Source organism: Papio anubis, chromosome 16 (assembly GCF_008728515.1).
Source record: "Papio anubis isolate 15944 chromosome 16, Panubis1.0, whole genome shotgun sequence".
Classification (NCBI taxonomy): domain Eukaryota; kingdom Metazoa; phylum Chordata; class Mammalia; order Primates; family Cercopithecidae; genus Papio; species Papio anubis.
The window spans coordinates 12,059,792-12,086,155 of NC_044991.1; the positions used below are offsets into that span (position 1 = coordinate 12,059,792).

The 26,364-nt window shown below is 47.1% G+C and overlaps 1 protein-coding gene across 7 annotated transcripts in view; it reads left to right on the top strand.

Annotated features, from left to right (window-relative positions):
* FAM227A (family with sequence similarity 227 member A) overlaps positions 1–26,364 on the top strand; it is a 72,744-nt gene that overhangs the window by 4,877 nt on the left and 41,503 nt on the right. For 3 of the 7 annotated variants that reach the window (XM_031656304.1, XM_031656303.1, XM_031656301.1), the window contains exons 2-9: positions 534–874; positions 5,289–5,371; positions 10,030–10,099; positions 11,057–11,133; positions 13,638–13,784; positions 21,175–21,276; positions 21,768–21,872; positions 23,737–23,860. In XM_031656304.1, coding sequence (XP_031512164.1) covers positions 733–874; positions 5,289–5,371; positions 10,030–10,099; positions 11,057–11,133; positions 13,638–13,784; positions 21,175–21,276; positions 21,768–21,872; positions 23,737–23,860 — 850 coding nt within the window. In that variant the 5' untranslated portion in view covers positions 534–732. Of the gene's footprint in view, positions 1–533; positions 957–2,706; positions 2,967–5,288; positions 5,372–10,029; positions 10,100–11,056; positions 11,134–13,637; positions 13,785–21,174; positions 21,277–21,767; positions 21,873–23,736; positions 23,861–26,364 lie in introns of those variants that run through there. The other 4 variants (XM_031656305.1, XM_031656306.1, XM_031656302.1 and 1 more) reach the window with 4 other exon arrangements.

The following is a 26,364-nucleotide window of genomic DNA, read 5'->3' on the forward strand; positions in this document are numbered from 1 at the left end:
AACGAGGCCTGTCACACTAGACTCTGGACATAGAGGGCCCACAAATGGTAGTAATGGGCTCCTGGCCAACAAACAAGGACCCAGGAGAGCTGGCAGGCCAGAGTGTTCCAGAGCCAAGGAGGAAGAGTAGGGTTGGGGCTAGTTTTCTGAGAGGGAGCAGAAAGCCTCAGGTTGATCAGGAGCCTTGTGCTGAGGAGATGGACCCCTTATTCTAGAACCACAGCATCAGAAAGCTGGAGAGAGCCTTGGGGTCACCTAATCCAAGTCTCTTTTAGAGTTGGGACTCAGAGAAACAAAGAGATCTGATTTCATTTCTAGCTTGGGAACTGACTTGCTGAGTGGTCTGGAGTAGTCTGGAGCCCTGGCCTTTTCCGCATTCTAGTCTCCTTATTTTTAAGACTAGAACAATTTTCATCATGGGGGAGAGGCAGAGGGAGAGTCGGGCATCAGACATTGGAAGAACAAGTCCACATACCTTGAAATCTTCATTTAAGAATGGGCTTCTCAGACAGAACCCTTTCATTCCCGTGCAGGCATGGGACATGTGCTTCGCCATCAACCCTGCGTAGCTGGTGAACGTGGCTGGGCTCTTCCTCTTGTGTTTTCTGAGCTGGCTCCATGCCGTTTATGATTTCCAGGAGACTGATTAAACAAAGGACAAGACTGGAGTGGGAAATGAGAGGCTCTTAAAAGTGGAAGATTTTTGTTTGTCCATTTACAAGAAATTGGACAATGGATCACTTCAGGAAGATGGAGGTCATCAACCTCACCGCCCTACCGATGATAACAGTGGATGAGCACCTGGCTGTCTCGCTTGTCGCACGGGATACAATGGTGAAGACTGTGAGGAAGGAGTTAGAGAACAATCCACCCTGTATCCTTCTGGTGGTGTTGCCTACAATCAGACCAAATACACCTAACTTGAGTCATGCTACAGAGATCTAATCAGTGCTCAGGTCTATAATGCACATTACTTATTAGTTTGTCCCTTATACATTCATTTTTTTTCTTTTCTTTTCTTTCTTTCTTCTTTTTTTTTTTTTTTTTTTTTTGTGAGATAGAGTTTCACACTGTTACTCAGGCTGGAGTGCAGTGACACAATCTCGGCTCACTGCAACCTCTACCTCCCAGGTTCAAGCAGTTCTCCTGCCTCAGCCTCCTGAGTAGCTGGAATTACAGGTGCCTGCCACCACACCTGGCTAATATTTTATATTTTTAATAGAGATGGGGTTTCACCATGTTGGCCAGGCTGGTCTTGAACCCCTGACCTCAAATGATCCACCTGCCTCGGCCTCCCAAAGTGCTGGGATCACAGGCATGAGCCACCACGCCCGGCCAGATACATTTTTTTCAGTTACTTAAATGCTACCTATCCTCTAAAAGAATTTGAGACTGTGAAGGATTGTTTGACTCCAGTATTTTTACTAATATAATCAGAAAGAGCCCCAAAGGAAGAAGTTCTAGAAGTATTTGTTGAAAGAATGGGGAAGAAGATTTTAAAAGCTAATTTTATTATTTTTTTATTATTATTATTATTATTATTTTGAGACGGAGTCTCACTCTGTCGCCCAGGCTGGAGTGCAATGGCGCAATCTCAGCTCACTGCAAGCTCCACCTCCCGGGTTTACGCCATTCTCCTGCCTCAGCCTCCCTAGTAGCTGGGACTACAGGTGCCTGCCACCATGCCCGGCTAATTTTTTTGCATTTTTAGTAGAGACGGGGTTTCACCGTGTTAGCCAGGATGGTCTCGATCTCCTGACTTCGTGATCCGCCCTCCTTGGCCTCCCAAAGTGCTGGGATTACAGGCGTGAGCCACCGCACCCGGCCTAAAAGTTAATTTTAAAAAATGGTTGCTTTGTTTCCCTTCGACCTCCCAAAGAATTATAGATGTTATTGATAGCAACTAAGAAGTTGTGGTGCAACCCTCTACCCTCAGACAGATGAGCATGAAACCCAGCTTTTTCTTTTTCTTCTTTTTTTTTTTTTTGAGACGGAGTCTCACTCTGTTGCCCAGGCTGGAGTGCAGTAGCGCAGCCTCGACTCACCACAACCTCTGCCTCCCAGGTTCAAGGGATTCTTCTGTCTCAGACCCCAGAGTAGCCGAGATTATAGGCACCCGCCACCATGTCTGGCTTATTTTTGTATTTTTGGTAGAGATGGGGTTTCACCATGTTTGTCAGGCTGGTCTCGACCTGACCTTAGGTGATCTACCCTCCTCAGCCTCCCAAAGTGCTGAGATTACAGGCGTGAGCCACCACGCCCAACCTTTAGCCCATTTTTAAATCAGGTTATTTTCTTATTGTTGAGTTTTTAAGAGTTCTTTGGATATTTTGTTTGCTTGGGTTTTTTTGTTTGTTTGTTTGTTTGTTTGTTTTTGAGACACAGTCTTACTCTGTCACCCAGGCTGGAGTGCAGTGGCATGATCTCGGCTCACTGCAACCTCTACCTCCCGGGTTCAAGCGATTCTCCTGCCTCAGCCTCTCAAGTAGCTGGGATTACAGGCGCCTGCCACCACGCCCGGCTAATTTTGTATTTTTAGAAGAGACAGGATTTCTCCATGTTGGTCAGTTTGGTCTCGAACTCCTGACCTCAGGTGATCTGCCCACCTCGTCCTCCCAAAGTGCTGGGATTACAGGCATGAGCCACTGTGCCCGGCCTTTTTTTTTTTTTTTAATCAGGTTGACCTTGACTCTTCTCACCTGCCAGCCCTTCTCCCTGGCCCCAAATCTGCTCCTTCTGGCATCATCCAGGCCCTACCAGCATCTTATACTTGCCCTGGCCCTGTCTTCGTTCATCCTCGTCTCGCTTCTGACCCTGAGTTGTATTCCAGGGTCACAGAACTCCATCTCTGGAGGACCTTACAGCTTGTCCAGCAAATAACCCTCTCGGGCTGGAAATAACTCCAGGTCTTTCCATCTCCTGTGGGACTCATTTACCTTCAAGCCATGCTGCCAGCCCAGCTGCAGGTACCACTCTGCCCCCCTCACCTTCCGTGCCTCTCAGAAGCCCTTCTTAAGAGGAGGCAAAGTGTCATCCCATCAGAATTTGCTTCAGGGTTTCACTTTGCAGGGCTGCTTTCTAATGTCCCTGCTTTCTTCTTAATCCCACACCTAACAAGTCCATTTCACCTACTGTGATTTGTCATGTCCCTTCTTGGTGTCTTCCTTTTTCAAGTATCCTCTGATTTGTAAGAACACTCGAGGGTAATGGAAGTTAAGAGTGAACCTTGCTTTATGTGAAGGCAGTGAGGGGTGATAGGATTATGGGGGTTTTACAAAGGATATATCCTAGATCAACAGAGGCTAAGACAGAAAGAAATGTAAAAGCTGAGAGAGTAGGAAGAGGGGCCATAGAACTGAACAGATTTTAAGTGATAAGGTCGAGATACCCTTTGACACAGTCATCTGTCACCTGAAAATCTCTCATAAAGAAATATTCTAAAATATGGAAACAGCTCTCTATGTGACATCACACGTGCATCACAGCATTCTTTATTTATTTTTCATTTTCTGTTTTTTGTTTTTTGTTTGTTGTTGTTGTTGTTTTGTCATTCAGGCTGGAGTGCAGTGGCATGATCTCAGCTCACTGCAACCTCCACCTCCCGGGTTCAAGCAATTCTCCTGCCTCAGCCTCCCGAGTAGCTGGGACTATAGGCGTGTGCCACCACGCCCGGCTAATTTTTGTATTTTTAGAAGAGACGGTATTTCACCATGTTGGCCAGGCTGGTCTCAAACTCCTGACCTCAAGTGATCCACCCGCTCAGCCTCCCAAAGTGCTGAGATTACAGGCATGAGCCACCGAGCCTGGCACACAGCATTGTTTTGTTTTATTTTATTTATTTTTGAGATGGAGTCTCACACTGTTGCATGGGCTGGAGTGCCGTGGCACGATCTTGGCTCACTGCAACCTTCACCTCCTGGGTTCAAGCGATTCTCCTGCCTCAGCCTCCCAAGTAGCTGGGATTACAGGCACCCGCTACTACACCCAGCTAATTTTTTTTATTTTTAGTAGAGACGGGGTTTCACTATGCTGACAAGGCTAGTCTCAAACTCCTGACCTCGTGATCTGCCCGCCTCAGCCTCTCAAAGTGCTGGGATTACAGGAGTCAGCCACCGTGCCGGCCGGCATTATTTATAATTGCCAAAAAGTATAAATAACTTAAATTTTTAATATCCAAGGAACAGTTAAGTATATTAAGGTGTATCCTCTACATGGATTAGTATAATGTCATTTAAAATGCTTATCATGAAGATCCTTTAGCCAAAGGGAAAATACTCATAATAATGAATGGAAGAGTGGCCAGGCGTGGTGGCTCACGCCTGTAATCCCAGCACTTTGGGAGGCCGAGGCGGGCGGATCATCTGAGGTCAGGAGTTTGAGACCAACCTGGCCAGCATGGGGAAACCCTGTCTCTACTAAAAACACAAAAATTAGCCAGGCGTGATGGTAGGCGCCTGTAATCCCAGCTACTCAGGAGGCTGAGGCAGGAGAATCACTTGATCCCAGGAGGCAGAGGTTGCAGTAAGCTGATATCGCACCACTGCACTCCAGCCTGGGTGACAGAGCAAGTGAGACTCCATCTCAAATAATAATAATAATAATAATGACTGGAAGAGAAGTCAGAGTAGTAAAACAGGCTTACACTGAGATTATAAATACAGACAAAAATATGTATGTATGAAATACTAGAAGGAAAGTTCCCAAGTCCTAACAGAGTTGTTAGGATGGTGGCATTATGGATGACTCTTTTTCACTTTTTGTATGTTCCAAGGTGTCTATAATATGGTCAACTCTCATTTATAATTTGCAAAGTATCTCATTTAAAACAAGATAAAGAAATATGGGCTGGGTGTGGTGGCTCATGCTGTGATCCCAGCACTTTGGGAGGCTGAGGTGGGTGGATCACTTGAGCCCAGGAGTTTGAGATCAGCCTGGGAAACATGGCGAAACTGCATCTCTACAGGAAATTTTAAAAATAAGTGAGGCATGGTAGTGTGTGCCAGTAGTCCCAGCTACTTGGGAGGCTAAGGTGGGAGGATCGATTGAGCCCAGGAGGTCTGCTGCAGTGAGCCATGATTGCACCACTGCAATCCAGCATGGGCAACAGAGCGAGGCCCTGTCTCAAAAAAAAAAAGGAAGAAAGAAATGTGAAAAATGTGAATGTTTGCAAAAAAAAAAATTAAGGAGAGAGGCTGTGTAGACAGGGGCTGCCCTTCTCACCAGACAAGCCCCATCCTGTTCTGTGTGTCATCATCACCCTGAGTTTCCTTAGCAGACTCACCTCCCAGCGTGCCTTATTGGCTCTATGCACCAGGTGAACCAAAAGATTGCTGACATAAATCTGCGTACCGAGCCATTGGCCAACAGCCTGGTGAGTTACCTGTGCTGGAGCTGAGACGAAGCTTCTGACGGGGTGGGCCCTGGGGATCATCAAGGCGTCACAGTGCCCTGGGGCCTCTCCATTTATTTGAAAACGTGTTTACACAATTGAGCACTCAACGTTAATTTTTTAAAAAATGAATGAACTTTTATTTTTTATTTTTTATTTTTTTGAGATGGAGTCTCGCTCTGTCGCCAGGCTGGAGTGCAGTGGCGTGATCTCGGTTCACGGCAACCTCCGCCTCCTGGGTTCAAGCAATTTCCCTGCTTCAGCCTCCCGAGCAGCTGGGACTACAGGTGCCCGCCACCATGCCCAGCTAATTTTTGTATTTTTTAGTAGAGATGGGGTTTCACCATGTTGGCCAGGATTGTCTCGATCTCTTGACCTCAAGTGATCTGCCCACCTCGGCCTCCCAAACTGCTGGGATTACAGGCATCAGCCACCATGCCCGACCTCTTTTAATATTTTGGATATTTTGGATAACAGCCTTTTGTTGGATATTTTTTTGCAGATATTTTCTCCTAGTATGTGACTTGTCACTTCATTCTCTTGACAGTGTCTTTTCACAGAGCAGAAATTTGCAATTTTACGAAATTTAGCTTATCAATTCCTTCATGGATTGTACCTTCTGTGTCATATCGAAAAAGTCATGACCAAACCCAAGGTCACCTAGGTTTTCTCCTGTTGTCTTCTGGAAGTTTTATAGTTTTATGTTTACATTTGATTTTGATCCATTTTGAGTTCATTTGTGTGATCGCTGTAGTTTTTACCTCTCAGGGTGTCTACACGGAGCCTCCAGAATTCACTTATGACAGTTGTGGCTTTGCCACTGGTTCCCATGGAGGTTTCTGCCCATGGCTTTATCCTCCTGCCGGCTGTGATTCTCTGTATCTACCTGCCTGTCTTCAGTTTTCAGGCAGTAGTTTGCCCTGTGACCTCACTTCTCTGATAGATATAAGAGTTGTTAATTTTTCAGTTTATTCACCTTTACTTATTATAGGGACGGAATGGTGACTTACGAGATCCTTACGTGTGGACCTGAAATGAGAAGTCTGAAAGTTAATTTTGGTACATTTTTATTGGGAAAAAATACAAACCCTTCAATAATTCTCAAACACACCCCCACACACACGCGCACACACACACACACACATCTTTTTGAGAGGCAGGAGTGCTAAATGTTAAGCAAGTAGCTGTTGTGTAGCACAGCTCCCACAAGATGGAAGAACATGGGCATGAATCATCTGTAAGTGTCTTTTTGGCTATTTTGGATTTTGGCAATGGTGTATATTTGTTTCTTATTTTTAACTGCACTTAAGAAATCTGAGGCATAAATCTAAAGATCTCTAAGATATGGAGATAGAGATTTAAAAATGAGGACAACAAAGAAATGTCAGCCAACCAACAGGTCGCTACTGAAGACCTGCTCCTGGATGGTGCTGGGTACATTGTTTTGGGGTCAGTTTCCCATGCTGCTCAGACTGAATGGTCCCTTACAGCTCACTTGCTCATAGTGGTGTGAGGCAGAGGATTACAATGATGAAGATTTACTCTTTGAGAGATCCAGTGAGCTGCAGGCGAGTTCGCCCGCAGGTTTTTCTTTTCTTTCTTTTTCTTTTCTTTTTCTTTTTTTTTTTTTTCTTTTTCTTTTTCTTTTTGAGACGGAGTCTTGCTCTGTCGCCCAGGCTGGAGTGCAGTGTGGCGATCTCGGCGCACTGCAAGCTCCGCCTCCCGGGTTCCCGCCATTCTCCTGCCTCAACCTCCCAAGTAGCTGGGACTACAGGCGCCCGCCACCACGGCCGGCTAATTTTTTTACATTTTTAGTAGAGATGGGGTTTCGCCCCCATAAGTTGGCCAGGATGGTACCAATCTCCTGACCTCAAGTCATCTGCCCACCTTGGCCTCCCAAAACTGCTGGGATTACAGGCGTGAGCCACTGCCTCGCTTTGAGATGGAGCCACTTGTCAGCTTCAGGCTGTAGTGCAATGAGCATCTCGCCCACAGTAACCTCCTCCGCCTCCCCGGGTTCAAGCAACGCTCCTTTCCTGCCTTAGCCTCCTGAGGTGGGATTATAGTATCGTGCCACCACGCCTCGCTTAATTTTTATTCAGGAGCCACTATAAAATGCATTAAAAATTCAGGATACAATGGGCTGTGGCTCAAGCTTGTAATCCCAGCACTTTGGGGAGTCGAGATCGTGACTCCACAGGTCAGGAGATCGAGACCATCCTGGCGTAACACGGTGAAACCCCCGTCTCTACTGGGCACAAAACTAGCTGGCGAGATGGCAGGCTTCGTAGTCCAGTTACTTCTGGGGAGGCTGAGGCAGGAGAATGGCGGGAACCCGGGAGGCGGAGCTTGCAGTGAGCTGGAGATCCGGCCACTGCACTCCAGCCCGGCGACAGAGCAAGACCTGCCTCAAAAAAAGGCTGGGCCAGAATTAAGTTTCAGATCCCCAGCACTTTGGGAGGCCGAGGCAGGTGGATTGGAGGTCAGAGATCGAGACCATCCTGAAGTTGGTCATGAAAACTCAGCCTCTACTAAAATAACCAGTTGGCGAGGAGTGGCTGTAGTCTCAGTTTCGAGGTGCTGAGGTATGGAGAATGGCGGAACCCGGGAGGCATGGAGCTTGCGAGCCGAGATTGCCCCACCGCACTCCAGCCTGGTGACAGAGCCGCAGACTCCGCCTCAAAAAAAAAAAAAAAAAAAAAAAAAATTCAGACACAATGCAGATCTAGGAAATAAGCATCTCTAATGTAAAGGCCGGGAATCTGTGTATTTGAATACTTCCCCGAAATGCTGGTCATTGGTCCGGTTTGGGAGTTGCCTTCCTGGAGAAAGGCGCTACTTGTAGGCCCTGAAGTCATCTCAAAGGTAAACTCAGCCTAATGCTGGTCTTATCATCTTTCCTCCAAAACTTGCTCTTCTTTCAACATTCAACTATCCTTTCTCCCCTCTTTCTGTGCAAATCTTATCCATCCTTCCAGGCCATACAGTGTCTGCTACAATGACATTGGTAAAGATCAGAGGCATTGCTGTATTGCTACAGTGACTCATACCCATCCAATTCATTCCTCATGCCTTAAACTTCAGCTGACTTAATTGGAGCAACAATGTTAATACATAGACTAACGCCTGTGATGGCACCCCAACCCCTGGCACACACATACACACACCCCTGCACACATGCCCAGTACCTTTCACTCATGCAGACCAGGGAGGGCCCATGCGAGGGAAAGATGGGGGAGGCCTGGAGAGGTATTTCCCAGTTATCAAGCTGGGGAAAGTTGGAGCCTGATGCCACCAACACTCATGTCCGCCTCTTCTGGACATTTGGCTGTGACTGCCCTGGCCCACATTGACCTCACTTTTTTGATTCGTAATCACTGCAGTTTAGCATTTAATTGTTCCATGAGTGCTGATTTGGCTCTCCAAATAGAGTGTAAGTCCCTTGAGGGCAAAAACACAGACTCATAGTTGTTCGTTAACTTTGTTACCCAAGCTCATTGCTGGACTCTTGGTTGACAGTCAGTGCAACTTGGGTCACTAGCATTCATTTTTCTTTCTTGCTTTTCAAGGGGTAGGAGGATGGGGGTGGGGAGGAGTCAGAGGTGAAGTGAAGTCTCTCTTGAGAGGTCAAAGGTAGATAATAGATACCCCTTATTGAGCAGCTCCTATCTGATAGCCTCTTTGCCAGTGTTTTAAAATACATTAAACACTTTATTTTTGACCGTTATAAGAACTCTGGAAGAGGCTGGGCTCAGTGGCTCACACCTGTAATCCCAGAACTTTGGGAGGCCGAGGCGGGCGAATCACAAGGTCAAGAGATCGAGACCATCCTGGCTAACACTGGTGAAACACTGTCTCTACTAAAAATACAAAAAATTAGCCGGGCGCGGTGGCGGGCACCTGCAGTCCCAGCGACTCAGGAGGCTGAGGCAGGAGAATGGTGTGAATCCAGGAGGCGGAGCTTGCAGTGAGCTGAGATCGCGCCACTGCACTCCAGCCTGCGTGACAGAGCAAGACTCTGTCTCAAAAAAAAAAAAGAGGAAAAAAGAAATTCATCACTGGAGACTGGATAAAGGTTGGGGCAATTGCTGGAGCCTTGCGTGTAGAATCACACCTGCTTCAAAGATCCATTGCTGTGCTACAAACCACCCCACCTTAAAGCTTACCATAAGGTGTATTGTTCAGGCTTCTGTGGATCAGGACTCAGATGGCCTGTCCACTGGATGAGCCAGCGGCTGGCTCACTCGTATAGCCACAGTCAGAAGGTGGCCAGGTGGGCTGGACGGTACCCAATGGTCTTACTTGCCCTGGAAGATAGATATTATTAGATATTAATTAGATATTATTATCTCCCTTTTACAAAGAGATTAAACAATCGCTTGTTTAATTTCTAATTCCTGCTCTAAATCACATACTCCTAGAAGAAGGGGCAGCGTGAGACAGTGGGGACACTCTGGGGGATGATGTCAGTGACATTGAGGCCACCAGGACCTACCACCTGGAGAAAGACAAGGCACTGGCCACAAACTTTGCTCCAGATCTTTTGTGTACCAACGAGAGAAAAGGCCCAGTCCCTAACCCCACCCTTCTCCAGGATTTGCATTAATCCCTAATGCCCCTCTTTTTCTTGGTTTTTGAAGGCAATTGAGAGATTTGAGTTGGAGAAGAAGGCTTTAAGAGAGAAAACTCGCAGCAGTCCAGGAGACAAAGGCAAAAACCTTTCCCTTAGCCTTGATGCTGTTTTCATGGGGTTTGTTTTTTTTTTAGTATCTAAAATGCAGCTGAGTAGGAATCCCAAATTTCAGATAAGGATGTTTCTATCTTCTGAAGGAGCCTTAAACCTGACTTTTTGACATTGGGCAAGGAAGGAGGGAGGGACAGTACCATTTAGAGACCACCTACATGTGACACCAGGTGCTTTTATCCACATTCCCTTGTTTTTTTTTATTTTTTGTTTTTTGAGATGGAGCCTCACTCTGTCACCCAGGCTGGAATGCAGTGGTGTAATCTCGGCTCACTGCAACCTCCGCCTCCCGGGTTCAAGCAATTTTCCTGCCTCAGCCTCCTGAGTAGCTGGGATTACAGGGGCTCGCCACCGTGCCCAGCTAATTTTTGTATTTTAGTAGAGACGGCGTTTCACCATGTTGGCCAGGCTGGTCTCTAACTCCTGGCCTCAAGTGATCTGCCCACCTCAGCCTCCCAAAGTGCTGGGATTACAGGTGTGAGCCACTGCACCCGGTCCCTTGTTAAATTTTTATAACACCTGGGAGGTAGGTACCATTTAATATCCTGGATTCAGGATCCCACTTCCACCTCGGCCTTCCAAAGTGCTGGGATTACAGGCGTGAGCCACCACGCCCGGCCTTGTTAAATTTTTATAACACCTGGGAGGTAGGTACCATTTAATATATTTTATAAACGAGGAAATAGCCTTGGAGGGAGGGGAGTAACTTACCTAAAGTCACAGTCTGTCTGCTCTTCCTTGCTGCTTCTCTGGATCAAGTGGTCTAATCAGATAAGTCAGCAACACAGTTGGGATCTATGAGACTAGTAGTGGGAGTGTCCTCTGGCAGCTCAGGTGGAAGGAAAAAGCACAGCCGTAAGCACTGCACAGCTGTGGACAGACCCTGTGGTTCCTCATTTATCTCTTTCTCCATTTTTCTGCAGTCAAGAAACAAAGAAAATCTCAGTATTCCTGCAAAGGCTCAGAACTCAGACATGCCAGATCTTCTGTTATAAAAAGGGTAAGGGATCTACTGCTGGGTCTGTTTCTGACTGGCTTCTGCTAGGTATGAAATAAAGATTTTATTCCTGGGGAGGAGAATACTTGGTGCCTGGGTAGTGATTATGAAGGAAAATCACAGAGTTCCTAAATCTAGAATTTCTCATAACACCCTCAAAAGGGCAGAGCTGACCCCAGCCTCAGAATATGGAGTGTGACAGAGGTCATGTGTCTGCTTATTTTTAGAACTTAGAAGGTGTCTCCGCTCAGAGATGTTCAGGTCTAATCCAGAGCCACAGTGCCACGCAGCTCCAAAGGGCTGTCCACACTGCAGACCCCTGTGCGACTCTTCTGAGTCACACCCCATGCTAGTTCTGCCACTGCAGACTTACTGTGGATACCTCAGGAAGCTGAGATTCAGGAGCAGTAAGGTGACTTGTCACAGGGTCATGCAGCTCACTGATGGCAAGCCCCCCTTCCTGCCCAGTCCTCTGACTTGAGACAGGCTCTCTCCACTGCCTCCCCTGCAGCGATCTGGCCCCACTGCACAGCCCCCCAGTTCAGATCCTCCTTGGCTTCTTCTTTTTTTCTTTTTTCTTTTTTCTTTTTTTTTTTTGAGATGGGGTCTCTCTGTCACCCAGGCTGAAGGGCTGGAGTGCAGTGGCACGATCTCAGCTCACTGCAACCTCTGCCCCCAGGGTTCGAGTGATTCTCCTGCCTCGGCCTCCCAAGTAGCTGGGATTACAGACATGCATCACCATACCTGGCTAACTTTGCATTTTTAGTAGAGATGGGGTTTCACCATGTTGGCCAGGCTGGTCTCGAACTCTTGACCTCAGGTGATCTGTCCAGCTCAGCCTCCGAGAGTGCTGGGATTACAGGCATGAACCACCGTGCCCGGCCCTTAGCTTGTTCTTTACACCACCTAGGTCTTAAGTATCCAAACCTTTAAATGCTGGGGAATCTGAAACAGTATGTTGTTCATATCCTTCTTACACCTTTTGGCCTAGGAAATGCCAAAACAGCACAAGGCCTAAGGGGGATGTGAGTCTGCATTGGAGCTGTCATACAATCCATTGACAGTGGCTGAGCTAAGTGTCCTGCAAAGGTGGCTCAGTCAGCACATGGCAGAGCTGCCACCTGACTCCAGTCATCTGACTCAGAGTCGGTGCCGCAAATCATTAACTGTTCTTCCATTGTCCATGGCCAGAGCCCAGTTAGGAAGTCATCTGGGCCATCCAGATGTTTCAGTGGGCTCCTTTGGGTGTCAGAAGTTTCCTCTTTTACATATTTTTACATTTTTTATAGTCATCATGTTTTAGTTTTATCCTAAAAATCATCTAATGGTGTATATTAACCACAAAGATAGTAATATCCAATATTAGCATTTTAAGAAATTCACACTAAATAAATAACCCCAGAGGAAGGGGAATGACATGCTCCAAGCTACCAATGATATTAATAGTAACCGAAAGTAATCAGTGAGTAGTTAATTAAATTCTAGCACATATTAACATGATATATCATCTTTTTTTTTTTGTACTGAGGTCGTATTCTGTCAGCCTGAGGCTGGAGTGCAGTGGTGCTATCTCTCCTCACTGCAAGTCTGCCTCCCGGCTCATGCCATTCTCCGCTCAGCCTCCCCAAGTAGCTGGGACTACAGGTGCCTGCCACCACACCCGGCTAATGTTTTGTATTTTTAGTAGAGATGGGTTTCACCATGTTGGCTGGGATGGTCTCCATCTCCTGACCTCGTGATCCACCCATCTCGGCCACCCAAAGTGCTAGGATTACAGGTGTGAGCCACCGCACTCGGCCGATATATCATCTTAAATGATAATTTTGAAGACAACGTAACTACATGAAAATCTAAAGTAAAGTAGATAAAGCGGGATATAAAAATCATATACATATATATTTGACTTCTTAGAGCTATCAAAGTCAGTCAGACAAATCATATATAAATCATATTACGATTGAAGTTACATATTTGTGTTTGTATACATTTGCTCAAAGTCTATAAGGGAAAACAGAATATCGAGACAGGCATCTCTCTTTGGGAGGCTGGGCTGAGGTGGACAGATTACCTGAGGTCAAGAGTTCCGCACCAGCCTGGTTAACATAGTGAAACCCTCGTCTCATAAAAAAATACAAAGCTATTAAGGGTAGGCGGGCGCCAATCTCTGAAGTTAATAGGGAGGGCTGAGGCAGAGAATTGTTGAATTAGAGGCAGAGGTTGCAGCAAGCCGAGATCACGTACTGCACTCCAGTCTGGACAACAAGAGCAAAACTTCTCACAAAAAAAGAAAAGGAAGGAAGGAAGGAAGGGCAAAGGAGGAGGGAGGAGGAGGAGGAAGGGAAGGCTGTAGATAGGAGTTTGGAAGGGGTCCTAGGATCCTAAACGCCCCTCATTTTCTCATTCTATAAGATTGTTATATTGTCTTCATAATAAAGAGGGGAAGCTAGCCTATTGTTTCAAACTGTCAAAATGTGAACCTCATTTCATATTCTGCTCTTTTGCTTCAGAAAACAGCAGATAAAAATCTGCTGGCGGAGCTGTACCAGTATCCCAACTTTAACAGCTCCAAGCCAAACAAGCTTCCGAATGGAGTCAACTTCTGTGACATGGTGGGCAATGTGATCCGGGCTGAGAGAGACTGCTTTAGTGGCAAGGTAAGGAAAAAGCAGTGCCTGCCCTGACTTTGCCATCCCATGGGGCAAATGCGGCTGTCACCCTTTCACACCCCAGGAGAAACTGAGGAACTCACCTAGGGCCACAGGCTGGCAGGTGTCTGAGCTGAGCTAGGAACCCCAGCCCAACCTCACTGCAAAACCTAGATTTCTACCAGAGCAACAGTGTTCAGACTGTTTTAATCACATATCCTACTGGTGTGCAATTTTTATCACAAACCCTCATTGAAATGTGTCTGTTTATAAATTACATACTTATTCTGTTGCCAATCACCACAAAAGATATTAGTATGTTTAATCTCTCTTTCTTTTTTTTTCTTTTCTTTTCTGTTTCCTTCTTCCTTCCCTCCCTTAAAAAATTGCCGAGATGATCTTATTTACTGAAGCCCATTCTGTTCATTATTCTGTTTTGCTCCGAGATATACCATGACTCATTTCCGTGATGGAGATTGAGCCGATGAGCATGATGGTCTTGATTTTGACCTGATCTCATTTGTTTGCTCGAAAGATGAGCGATGACTATAATTTGCGCGATGGATATTCTTTTGTCACCCAGGCTGGAATGCAGTAGCACTGTCATAGCTCACTGCAGCCTCAAACCCCCAGACTCAGTGAACCTCCCGCCTCAACCTCCTGAGTAGCATGCACCACCACACTGGTTAGTTTTTTAAAAAAATTTTTGTAGAGGCAAGGTCTTGCTAGGTTGCCCAGGTTAGTCTCAAACTCCAGGGCTCAAGCCATCTTCCCCTCCCCATCCTTGGCCTCACAAAGTGCTGGGATTACAGGTGTGAGCCACCACACCCAGCCAATTGCTTTTCTTTCTTATGTAGATATTAGTTAGAATATTCTCTTCTCAAGCCCCTGGGGGTGAGCATGCCTCCTTGCAGAGCCACACTAGAGCACCCTGGGTTCCTTGCGAAGAAAGGAAGGAAGTATTCTAAGGCCCAGAGGAACCTGTTTGCTCAGGCGGCACAAATGCTGGCAGCTCTGGAAATGGGGGATCATTGTAGGGAGGTCTTGGAGAAGGGAAGAAGCCCAGGAAATGGTCTCGGCCGCTGTGCAGCTGTGCCTCATGGCTCTTCATCATCAAACAACTCTGGTGTCCCCAAAGCAGCTCTGCTCATTGTCCTCTGAGCTCCTAGGCAGTCACCCCACCATTCCTGAGACCAAGCATCTCAGTCTCTTCTACCTGTAGTTCTCACTGCTGCTTTGAGCCACACCCCCATCTCTCTATCTCTGTCTCCCTCTCCTTCTCGTCATGCCCTTCCCTCCTCTCTAATTTTTTTTTTTTGAGACAGCGTCTCGCCCTGTCGCCAGGCTGGATGGAGTGCAGTGGTGCGATCTCAGCTCACTGCAACCTCCGACTCCCTGGTTCAAGCTATTCCCCTGCCTCAGCCTCTTGAGTAGCTGGGATTACAGGCATGTGCCACCACGCCCAGCTAATTTGTGTATTTTTAGTAGAGACAGGGTTTCACCATGTTGGCCAGACTGGTCTCGATCTCCTGACCTCGTGATCTGCCTGCCTCAGCCTCCCAAAGTGCTGGGATTACAGGTGTGAGCCACTGCGCCTGGCCCCCTCCTCTCTTCTTTATGGCTTCTTCCTGCTGCCTTCTCTCTGGGCTATGTCGATCCTATCTGTTTCTTGCATTCTGACTTCCTAAGAGAGATGATCTGTTTGGGCCAGTCACTGCCCAGAATGACAGTGCTGTTTGCTGGCATGGCCTGCAGTCCGTCAGTGGAAGGAGCGCTGGTCTCTGGGCCTGGCAGTGGCGGCCCAGGTGTCGGGTACCTGATTCCCTTTGCTCCTGCTTTCCTCAGGGGAGAGGCAGTAGGAGGGACGGGTGCTCAGAGCATCAGGTTCCCTACAGGACGGTGTACAAAGATGCTCTCCACCGTGTTCATTACAATAGCAAGGAAGTGAAAAGCAGTACATCTGGGTGGTTAAGTGCCTCTCTGACCTCTAATTTCTTCTCCTGTGAAATGGGAATAAAAACAGTCTCTACCTTGAGGTGTTATTGTGAAATAAATAAGATAATGCATAGAAAGGTGTCTAGCACAGTGCTAGAAGTCATCAATTCTAAGAAAATGGTAGTTTGTATGATTAGTGTTATTAGAAACAATTTAATGGTCAATAATAGAGGAATAGCGTGGTCATCTTTGCCATGTATATCATGGACCGTGTAGCCATCATAAAATGTGATGATAAAAGTGGGTGTTTATAAAGAGTATATTTTAACATGCCATGCTGTGATGTTGAATGAAAAGTATCAGCATGTAAAACTCTCTACAATTCAATCTTTTTTTTTTTTTTTGAGACGGAGTCTTCCTCTGTTGCCCGGGCTGGAGTGCAGTGGCGCCATCTCGGCTCACTGCAAGCTCCGCCTCCTGGGTTCACGCCATTCTCCTGCCTCAGCCTCCTGAGTAGCTGGGACTACAGGCATCCGCCACTGCGCCCGGCTAAGTTTTTGTACTTTTTGGTAGAGATGGAGTTTCACTATGTTAGCCAGGATGGTCTCGATCTCCTGACCTCATGATCCCCCTGTCTCAGCCTCCCAAAGTGCTGGGATGAGAGGCGTGAGCCACTGCGCCCTGCCAATCTTTTTTTTTTTTTTTGAGACAGAGTCTTGCTTTGTAGCCCAGGCTGGAGTGCTGCAACCTCCCCCTCCTGGGTTCTAGCAATTCTCCTGTCTCAGCCTCCTGAGTAGCTGGGACTACAGATATACAACCACCATGCCTGGCTAATTTTTTGTATTTTTAGTAGAGACAGGGTTTCCCCATGTTGACCAGGCTGGTCTTGAACTCCTGACCTCAAGTGGTCCACCTGCCTCAGCCTCCCAAAGTGCTGGGATTACAGGTGTGAACCACCGCGCCTGGCCAACAATTCAATCTATGTAAGTGCACACGTGGGAAAATTTTAGATGAAATACATAGATATTACCACTGGTCTCTGAGTTATAAGGTTATAAGATTATAGGCCGGGCATGGTAGCTCACAGCTGTAATCCCAGCACTTTGGGAGGCTGAGGTGGTTGGATCACAAGATCAGGAGATCGAGACCATCCTAGCCATCGTGGTGAAACCCTGTCTCTACCAAAAATACAAAAATTAGCCGGGCATGGGGATGCACGCCTGTAATCCCAGCTACTTGGGAGGCTGAAGCACGAGAATTGCTTGAACCCTGTAGGCGGAGGTTGCATTGAGCCAAGATGGCACCACTGCACTCCAGTCTGGGGATATATCGAGACTCCATCTCAAACAAATAAAAAAAGATTATAAGATTATAGTTGTTTTCCTCCTTTTACGTCTTCTGTTTTCAAGTTGTCTGTAAGAAGCACCTGGAGTTATGCTTCTTGGACCCGCTGTTCCTGCACAGTTTGCCTTGACAGACCGCCTGGGCGCAGCCTGAGTGTTCTCAATTCATTTGCGGGGTTGGTAGCCCCCAAGGACAGAGACTGCTATGCTATTTAATGCCCCATTTTTGAGGTCCTATGGGGAATCTTTTCCTTCAAACTTACTACAGATAAAACTGTGCAACTCCCAGAATGCTTTCAGCCTTACAGCTGATACTGTTCTTGCTTTTCTTTGGCTCCCAGGAAACTCAAAGCAAATTTGTGCCCCGTCTTTGAAAGGACCTTCTTCCACCCTGCTTAGGGGCCATGTCAAACTTTCACTCACCTCCTCAAATCCTCTCCTCTGTTACCTCCCCTCACTCTTGGCAGTCAACTTTGCCTCTGCTTTAGAGTCTGGGGGCTGCCACCAACCCTGAGGTCCACAGAGACAAAAGCCCTTCCCATCTTGCCCTATCTGGGAGTGCCGTCTCAGCTCTGTACCAGGCCTTGCCTGGACTTCTTGGAAGAGCTGTCCACACATGCTGGCTTCATGTTCTCATCTCCACTCTCTTCATCCGGCTGCAACCTGGGTTCCCACCCTCACCCACTGCTGAAAGTGTCCCGAGTCACTCATTATGGAATCTAAAGATTGTGTTTCTGTTGTTATTAGATAACCCCTGTAGAACTGACCCAGAGGACAACTCCCTACATTCTGAAATTCTTTCCCCTTTGGTTTTGGTGGGTCATTCTCCCTCTATGCAAACAGCACTATCTTGGTCTCCCAGGCTCCTTTACCACCCACGTTCTTTGGGACCCCTCCCTCTGCTCTCTGTCTTCTCCCTCTGCACAAACCCTAGGGGTCAGGTGGTCCTGGGTCATTGTCTTACTCTCTTTGTGCTGCTATCACAGAATACCCGAGGCTGGATAATTTATAAAGAACAGAGATTTATTTCTTTCAGTTCTGGAGGTTCAAGATCAAGGGGCCACATCTGGTGAGGGCCTTCGTGCTGTGTTATCCCGTGGTAGAAGATGGAAGGGAGAGAGGCTAGAGAGAGAGGGCGAAAGGACTGAAATTGCTTTTATAACCGACCCACCTCCAGATAACCACATTAATCCATTCATGAGGGTGGAGCCCTCTAACCCAGTCACCTCTTCTTAGTCCCCTACTTCCAACACTGTTGCACTGGGGATTAAGTTTCTAATATGTGAACTTTGGGGGACACATTCAGACCATAGCAATCATATTCCCATATGAGACCAATCACTGCTTCAGAATTGTGTCACTTCCTCCAGGGCCTTCACTGTACTCCAGACTCCCATATCCCTCCATCCCTCTGCCTCTGGCCTCAGCAGCCCTCGGGCTCTCATACCCATCCGTTCTGCTTTTCCTCCAGGACTCCCCATCTTGAAAACACAGCTTTCCACCTGGGCATCAGCCAGTCTCCTCTCTTACCCTCATCTCTACCACTGTGCACTCTTAGGAAGATGTAACTACTGTCTTTCCTGTGTCTCTTCCCTTTCCCACTGGCCACTGTCAAGTTCAGGCCCCACAACTTCCTGTCTGGGTTACTGTGCCTTCTGCCCAGCTTGCTGTCTGCCTTGCAGTTCTAATCCCCTCCAATGCATCTTGTACACTGCCACCAGGGATCTTTCTAGAACACCAGTGTCACAGTGTTCTACCCTGCTGAAAATGTCTCAGCACCAGTGCCTTTTCAACCCCCGGTCCAGTTTCAGAACCGCTCCCAGTCCTGGCACCAGGCGTCTCATAGCCTGGCTCCTGCCTGCTCCTTCACCACCTGCACCCGTTGCTTCCTCTGCACAGAAAGCCCTTGGAGCACCCCACATGCGTCAGGTGCTTCCACAGCCTGGGCACATGCTTTCCCCTCTCTGAGGAGCTCTCAGCTCTCCCTTCATCCTGCAGTTATTTTCTTACATCCCATTTTGTTTTGACTCAGAGGGCACAAATGCATGTGTGGGACGTGAGTACATTGCACACTGGTGAGGACTGGGCTTCTGGTGAACCCATTTCCCAAACAGCGAACATTGTACCGACAAGTTATATTTCAGCCCTCGTCCTCATCATCCTCCCCCTTTTGAGAGTCCCCGTGTCTATTGTTTCCATCTTTATGTCCATGCGTACCCAGTGTTTAGCTCCCACTTGTAAGTGAGAACATGCAGTATTTGGTTTTCTGTGTCTGAGTGAGATCACTTAGGATAGTGCTTCCAGCTCCATCCATGTTGCTGCAAAGGTCATGATATCATTCTTTTTTTATGGCTACATCATCCAGTTTTTGTTTTGTTTTGTTTTTTTTGAGACAGACCCTCACTCTATCGCCCAGGCAGGAGTGGAGTGGTGTGATCTTGGCTCACTGCAACCTCCGCCTCCCAGGTTCAAGAGATTCTCCTGCCTCAGCCTCTCAAGGGCCTGGGATTATAGATGCGCATCACCATGCCTGGCTAATTTTTGTATTTTTAGTACAGACAGGGTTTCACCACATTGGCCAGACTGGTCTCGAACTCCTGACCTCAGGTGATCCCCCCACCTCGGCCTCCCAAAGTGTTGAGATTACAGGCGTGAACCACTGCGTTTGGCCATCCAGTAATTTTTACTCGTAACACTGTCCCAAGACCTGAAAGCGCAGATGAGATGCCCTCTCTGGGCTCCACATCCCCCTGGGATGCCTTGTCCCAGGATTCCTACCACACTGTTGTAAACGTCTCATTATCTGTGAACACCTGGAGGGCAGGGAGTCTACGGCATCATCCTGAGCACCTGTAGGTGCTCAATAAATATTTTTTGAAGAGCTGACATGAAATTCTTTTTGAAAGGAGGGAGGAGTGTGAATGAATAAACAATCAGTAACTAGTATATCCCTGCAAGTGTTTCCTGAATGCCTGGCAGTGTTCTAAGCACGTAATAGGAACCTCTCATCAAACCTCCACAACAGTCCTTGAGGCGGGGACCATGACCATCTCCATGTGTTGTGTGAAGAAACGGAGCACAGAGAGGTTCAGTAACTTTACTCAAAGTCACACAGCCAATACGTGAAAGAGCTGGATTTGAATCCAAGCAGTCTGGCACTCAAGTCTGTGCTCTTCATCACTCCACTAGACTGCCAGTCTGAAGAAACACGAGGAAAGGTGAGAAAGACAAAGCAAACAGCAGGGCTCAGAGAGCTCCTTGTGAGTGGATGAGGCTCGTTTATCCATGCGTGTCGATCTTACCTGTGTGGAGGCTGCAGGGGAATGCCACAGGGCCTTTCCCTCTGCATCCCGGAGATGGGAGAACAGGCTGTCTCCAGATGGTAAAGGAGGGGCACCCGTGTGAGTCCGGGACCAGGCTCCTGGCTTGGAACCTCCTGGCCCATGTGAGCTCAGACAAGAATGCTGACCTTTCAATCCTTACTTGCCTCTTCTATACAGCAGGATAACTATACTACCTACCACATAGATTGTGGAAAATAGAAGTGAGAGGAGGTGCTAGCCCTGGGGCAGATACAGGAAGCATTCACTAAATGGTACATGTTATTATTACAGTGGGAACTTTGGAGCCAGGGCAAGGGTGAAGACCCAGTTGTATGACAATGGAAGCTACATACTGCTGCTCTGACCTCACGGATAATTCCATTTCAACTTTAGAATTCCATATACTTGCTGCTAACTCAGCAGAATCTTAGAGTTCTGTGGTTTATGTTTGCCCAGTAACTGCGTTGGTTGATATTAGTTGCCGTTGGCTGAGTGTAGGAGGTGAGAGCTGGAGGTAGTTGGTGTGTGGAGCAGCTGTCCAGAGTCTAGAGTTGTGGGTTCTAATCCTGGCTCAGCCACTTGCCACTTTGGTCCTCGGTTTCCTCATCTACGAGATAACAATGTATGCCTCATAAGACTATTATAGGGGTTAAATGAGAATATGTAAAATTACCTGGATAGGGCCTCACTGACGGGTTAGGTGGTTTTTCTGTTCACTCTAAAATATGTTGACTCCAGATGGAATTTTTAAAAAAGAATAACAGCAATAATAATAATGTGAATTTTATTTTTTTCAAGCATTTCTGTTCAGGGAGAGAATTAGAGAAATTTCTCTCTTCTCCTTCTCCAAGAGCCATCTGGCTGGACAGCTTTTGGTGGATATTTCATGAGAGGTACCAGGTAAATACAAATCTGCTTGTTTCTCTGCTTTGCTTCAGTCATTTTGCTACAGAACCAATTCCATCCTCTTTGACATGGGCTACAAGCCCTTCTGATCCCATGGAGCACCCCGCAGCCTCACCTGTCACCCGGTCCCCTCCCCACCCATGCCTCAGCCACACACCCTGTGCTTCAGCCATTGTGCAATGCCCTGCGGCTCCCCCAGGCTTTAGGAGCTGGTTGCACGGCTGTCACAGGCAGAGTTGAGAGTAGACCTCAGGACTTCTGGGCCAGCGTTAGGGTGCTGTCTTCAACAGCGCTCTGCCTCTGTGTACGTGCTTTGTAAATCTCATCCCCAAAAATGAACACGTTATTTCATAAAGCAAACGAGGCTAAATATCTTGAGAATAAGATTGCTGGAAATGAAAGCAATACTGACTTAAAAATCCCAGCCCCTCAGTTGTTTCAGCAAGGGATTTTAGTAATTCCTTTTTCTTTTCTATTCCTGGCAGCCAAACAAGGAGCTCCAGAATAATCTGTTCGACCGGATAGCCCAGCACTACGCCTTACTTTTGTTTCATGTACCCAAGTCCCACTATGAAGAGGCGCTCTTAAAAGTGAGCATCAGCCACTGTCTAGAAAAAAAGTCACATTAGATTTCTATTCATTTCTGATGCCAAGAGAATGTCTTAAACATTCTTTACATAAGGGAGTAATTACTAAATCGTGATAATCCATACACTGACTTGCAATGTAGAAGTTACAAAAATACAGTAGAGCTATTTATACTGATTGGAAGATGCAATGATATATTTAAGTGAAAAAGCAATTTATACAACATATATATATATATGCCTATGAATAGAAAAAAAACCCCTGAAAAATATTTACCAAACTCTTAGCAATGCTTATCACTGGGAAGTGAAGTTATAAGAAACTTTCCTCTTTGGGCATGGTGGCTCACGCCTGTAATCCCAGCACTTTGGAAGGCCAAGGCTTGAGGATCACCTGAGGTCAGGAGTTCAAGACTAGCCTGGCCAACATGGCAAAACCCCGTCTCTAAATTGCAAAAATTAGCCAGGAGTGGTGGCGGGCGCCTGTAATCCCAGCTACTCGGGAGACTGAGGCAGGGTTCATGTGAACCCGGGAGGCGGAGGTTGCAGTGAGCCGAGATCGTGGCACTGCACTCCAGCCTGGGCAACAGAGCGAGACTCTGTCTCAAAAAAAAAAGAAACTTTCTCTTTCCATTTTATTATTTATTTTGAGACAGAGTCTCGCTCTGTCACCCAGGCTGGAGTGCAGTAGCATGATCTCGACTCACTGCAACTTCCAGTTCCTGGGTTCAAGCAATTCTCCTGCCTCAGCCTTCTGAATAGCTGGGATTACAGGTGCGTACCACCATACCCAGCTAATTTTTGTGTTTTTAGTAGAGATAGGGTTTCACCATGTTGGCCAGGCTGATCTCGAACTCCTGATTTCAAGTGATCCGCCTGCCTCGGCTTCCCAAAGTGCTGGGATTACAGGCATGAGCCACTGTGCCCAGCCTCCCTTTCCATATTATATTTTTCTGTAGTATTTAAATAAGCATATAATTTTAAATTTTAAAATGTGACTATACATATATACTTTTTATATGGGTATATATATATAGATGTATGTACTAAAAGGATTGCTAGAAGAAAATATAAGTGAATACTTACATGATTTAGGGATGAAGAAGGACTTCCTTTGTTTTTTTCCCTCTAGAAACAATGTCTGGCTTTGTTGCCAACGTGGTGCAATCATAACTCACTGTAGTCTCAAATTTCTAAATTTCTGGGCCTGAACTACCCCCCTACCTCAGCCTCCTGAGTAGCTAGGACTACAGGCATGCGCCACCACACCTAGCTAATCCTTTTTTTTTTTTTTTTTTTTTTTGAGACAGAGTCTCTCTGTCGCCCAGGCTAGAGTGTAATGGCACAGTCTGGGCTCACTGCAACCTCCCGCCTTCTTGGTTGAAGCGATTCTCCTGCCTCAGCCTCCTCCCAGGTAACTGGGATTATAGGCATGCACCACCACACCCAGCTAATTTTTTCTTTTTGGTATTTTTAGTAGAGAAAAGGTTTCACCATGTTGGCCAGGCTGGTCTCGAACTCCTGACCTTAGGTGATCCACCCGCCTCAGCCTCCCAAAGTGTTGGGATTACAGGCGTGAGCCACCGCGCCCAGCCCCATTTTACTTCTTAGATTGTGTAGATTAAAGAGTATGGCCAAGTGCGGTGGTACACACCTATATTCCCAGCTACTCAGAAGGCTGAGGCAACAGGATGAGAGGATCACTTCAGCCAGGAGTTCAAATCCAGCCTGGGCAACACAGTGAGAACCTTGTCTCTAAACAACAATGACAAAAACTGTATATAAAAAAAGTCCTTCCTCATCCCCAAATCACGTAAGCCAGGGTGGAAATGCTGAGAACGTTGCCTGAGCTCTGCCTGTTCCGCAGAGGCTGCCATCACTTCTGAGCAAAGCCATGTACACCAGCTTCTGTTGCTGCTTCCCACAGTCCTGGTTCAACACACACGAATTCAAGTCTGACATCTGTAACACAATGAGCCTGTGGATTTCAGGTGAGCGGTGACTTTTTTCCACCGGGGAAAGCGATTCTGGAAAAATGTTTTCCACTGGTACCTAGGTATGTCATTGTTTGCTTTGACACCCTTCATCAAGGCATTCTCTCTTTTCTCTCCTTAACATTAAAGAGAGCAAAGTATGTATGTGGTTGGAGCCCCAAGGAATACAAATTTTCCTGCTTCCTCAAAACAGTTCTGAGACATCCCTTCCTAATCCCTTTTTTTTTTTTTTCCCCTGAGATGGAGTCTCTCTTTGTCACCCAGGCTGGAGTGCAATGGTGCGATCTCAGCTCACTGCAACCTCCGCCTCCCAGATTCAAGTGATTCTCCTGCCTCACCCTCCTGAGTAGCCGGGATTACAGGCATGCACCACCACGCCCAGCTAATTTTTGTATTTGTAGTAGAGATGGGGTTTCACCATATTGGTCAGACTGGTCTCAAGCTCCTGATCTTGTGATCCACCCGCCTCAGCCTCCCAAAGTGCTAGGATTACAGGCATGAGCCACAGCGCCCGGCCCTTAGTCCCCTTTTTGTGCTCAGCTACATCTACAGGGAGTGAAGGGCCATATCCTAACAAGATAGCTAAGTTTCAGCACGGCCCTGTTAGTTAACCGTGTGCTGTGGGCTGATGCACGCAGGACTCAGGAACCCAAAAGCAGTATGTGAGTTTAGATCATCCCACCCTGCCACCCTCCATGTGACCCCCCACTGGGCAATCATGTGTCCCTCCCTCCAGCACACACAGGAGCAGCTTGATACCTGCTTTATCAACCACCTCCCAGTCCCCTCCCCCGATCTCAACCTTGACATTTTCTAAGTTCGTTAAAAGCTGCCATGTATCGAAAGGTTCCTGTGTACTAGGCGCTGTGCTAAGTAAGCACTTTTCACATCTCCTATTGTGTTGTGGCTTCCTAAGATCACCCCCACGTTAGAAGATTTGCTAGAAGAACTCACGGGTCTCCGTATGTAAGTGTAGTCTTGCTATGATTTATTACAAGAATGTAGTAAGGAAATAGAGCTGGATTATAAGGGAAAAAGGTAGAGTTTGGAGGAATCCATATGCAGACTTCCTTATGCCCCCTCCTTCCCATAAGGAGTCATACAGAACCCACTCATCCCCCTACAACGAAAAGCTAGCAACATGTGTGTGTTGCTTCTGCCCAGGGAAGCCCATTAGAGCTGGAGTGCTCAAAGTTTTCACTGGGATAGTCACATAGACACCTCTGTCTGTCACGTACCGCAATTCCAGGAAGGCAGGTGTTCAGCATAAGCCACGTTGTTTGTACCAACAGTATAGGCGCAACGAGCCGCTCTTCTTCCATTAGAGAGAGTTTTATATCAGTGGAATAAACTGTTTACTAGCCAGGTTCCCAGAGGCCAGCCAAGGCATCCTCGCAAGCAGGCCTTTCTGAGGATAGCAGTCTCAGGCCTGCTGTCTTAACTCTTTTCTGCACACCCATTTAATCTTCTTCTTTTTTTTTTTTTTTGAAATGGAGTTTCGCTCTTGTTGCCCATGCTGGAGTGCAATGACACGATCTCGGCTCACTGCAGCCTCTGCCTCCAGGGATCAAGTAATTCTCCAGCCTCAGCCTCCCGAGTAGATGGGATTACAGGTGCACACCATCACGCCTGGCTAATTTTTGTATTTTTAGTAGAGATGGGGTCTCACCATGTTGGTCAGGCTGGTCTCGAACTCCTGACCTCAGGTGATCCACCCGCCTCAGCCTCCCAAAGTGCTGGGATTACAGGTGTGAGCCACTGCACAGGTGTTCATTCCAGGGCTGTGCCACTCCAAAGCTGGGTCTTTGGCCATTATGCCACCCTGCCTCCCATTTTCTGACTGTCTTCTCTTCTTGCTGTTCCATCTTGCTATTCCCTTTAACATCCAAGGCTGCACCTCCTTACCCCAGTTTATCCCCTGTATAAATAAACCCCCCGTCCACTTTGTCCAGCGGAGCCAGCAGCTTTGCATAGTGGCTCAAATGTCTCAAGTAATCCTTGGAAGCATCACTGCCAAACATATAGAGAGAAACCATTTCTGGCACTAAGCTAAGTGTGATCATGTTAAACAAACATTTACTAAGCACCTATTGTATTTATTATATGCCAGACCTAGAGCCCTAGAGGTATAAAGATGAAGAAGACCCAGCCCCTGTTCTCAGGGAACTCGTGGTCTAGCCAGAACAGGGGACGTGGAAAACAAATAACTATGATGTCTTCACATTTGCAAAGCGTGTCAGGGACTCGCACACCTGTGTGTTCTGACCCTTACACCCAGCCGACAGGTAGGGCAAGGTCATCATCCCCGTGTTCCGGATGAGGAAGCCTCTAGAGAGGAAGTGACTCACCCAAGGCCACCAGGCTGGTATGGGGCAGGGCTAACACTGGAAGCCCAGCCTCCCAGGAACCAGCAGGGGCTCCCCAGGCCTCTTTTGCAGAAGCATCCATTCTCACTCTTTTTTAAATTTCTTTTTAAATAGAGACGGGGTCCCACTATGTTG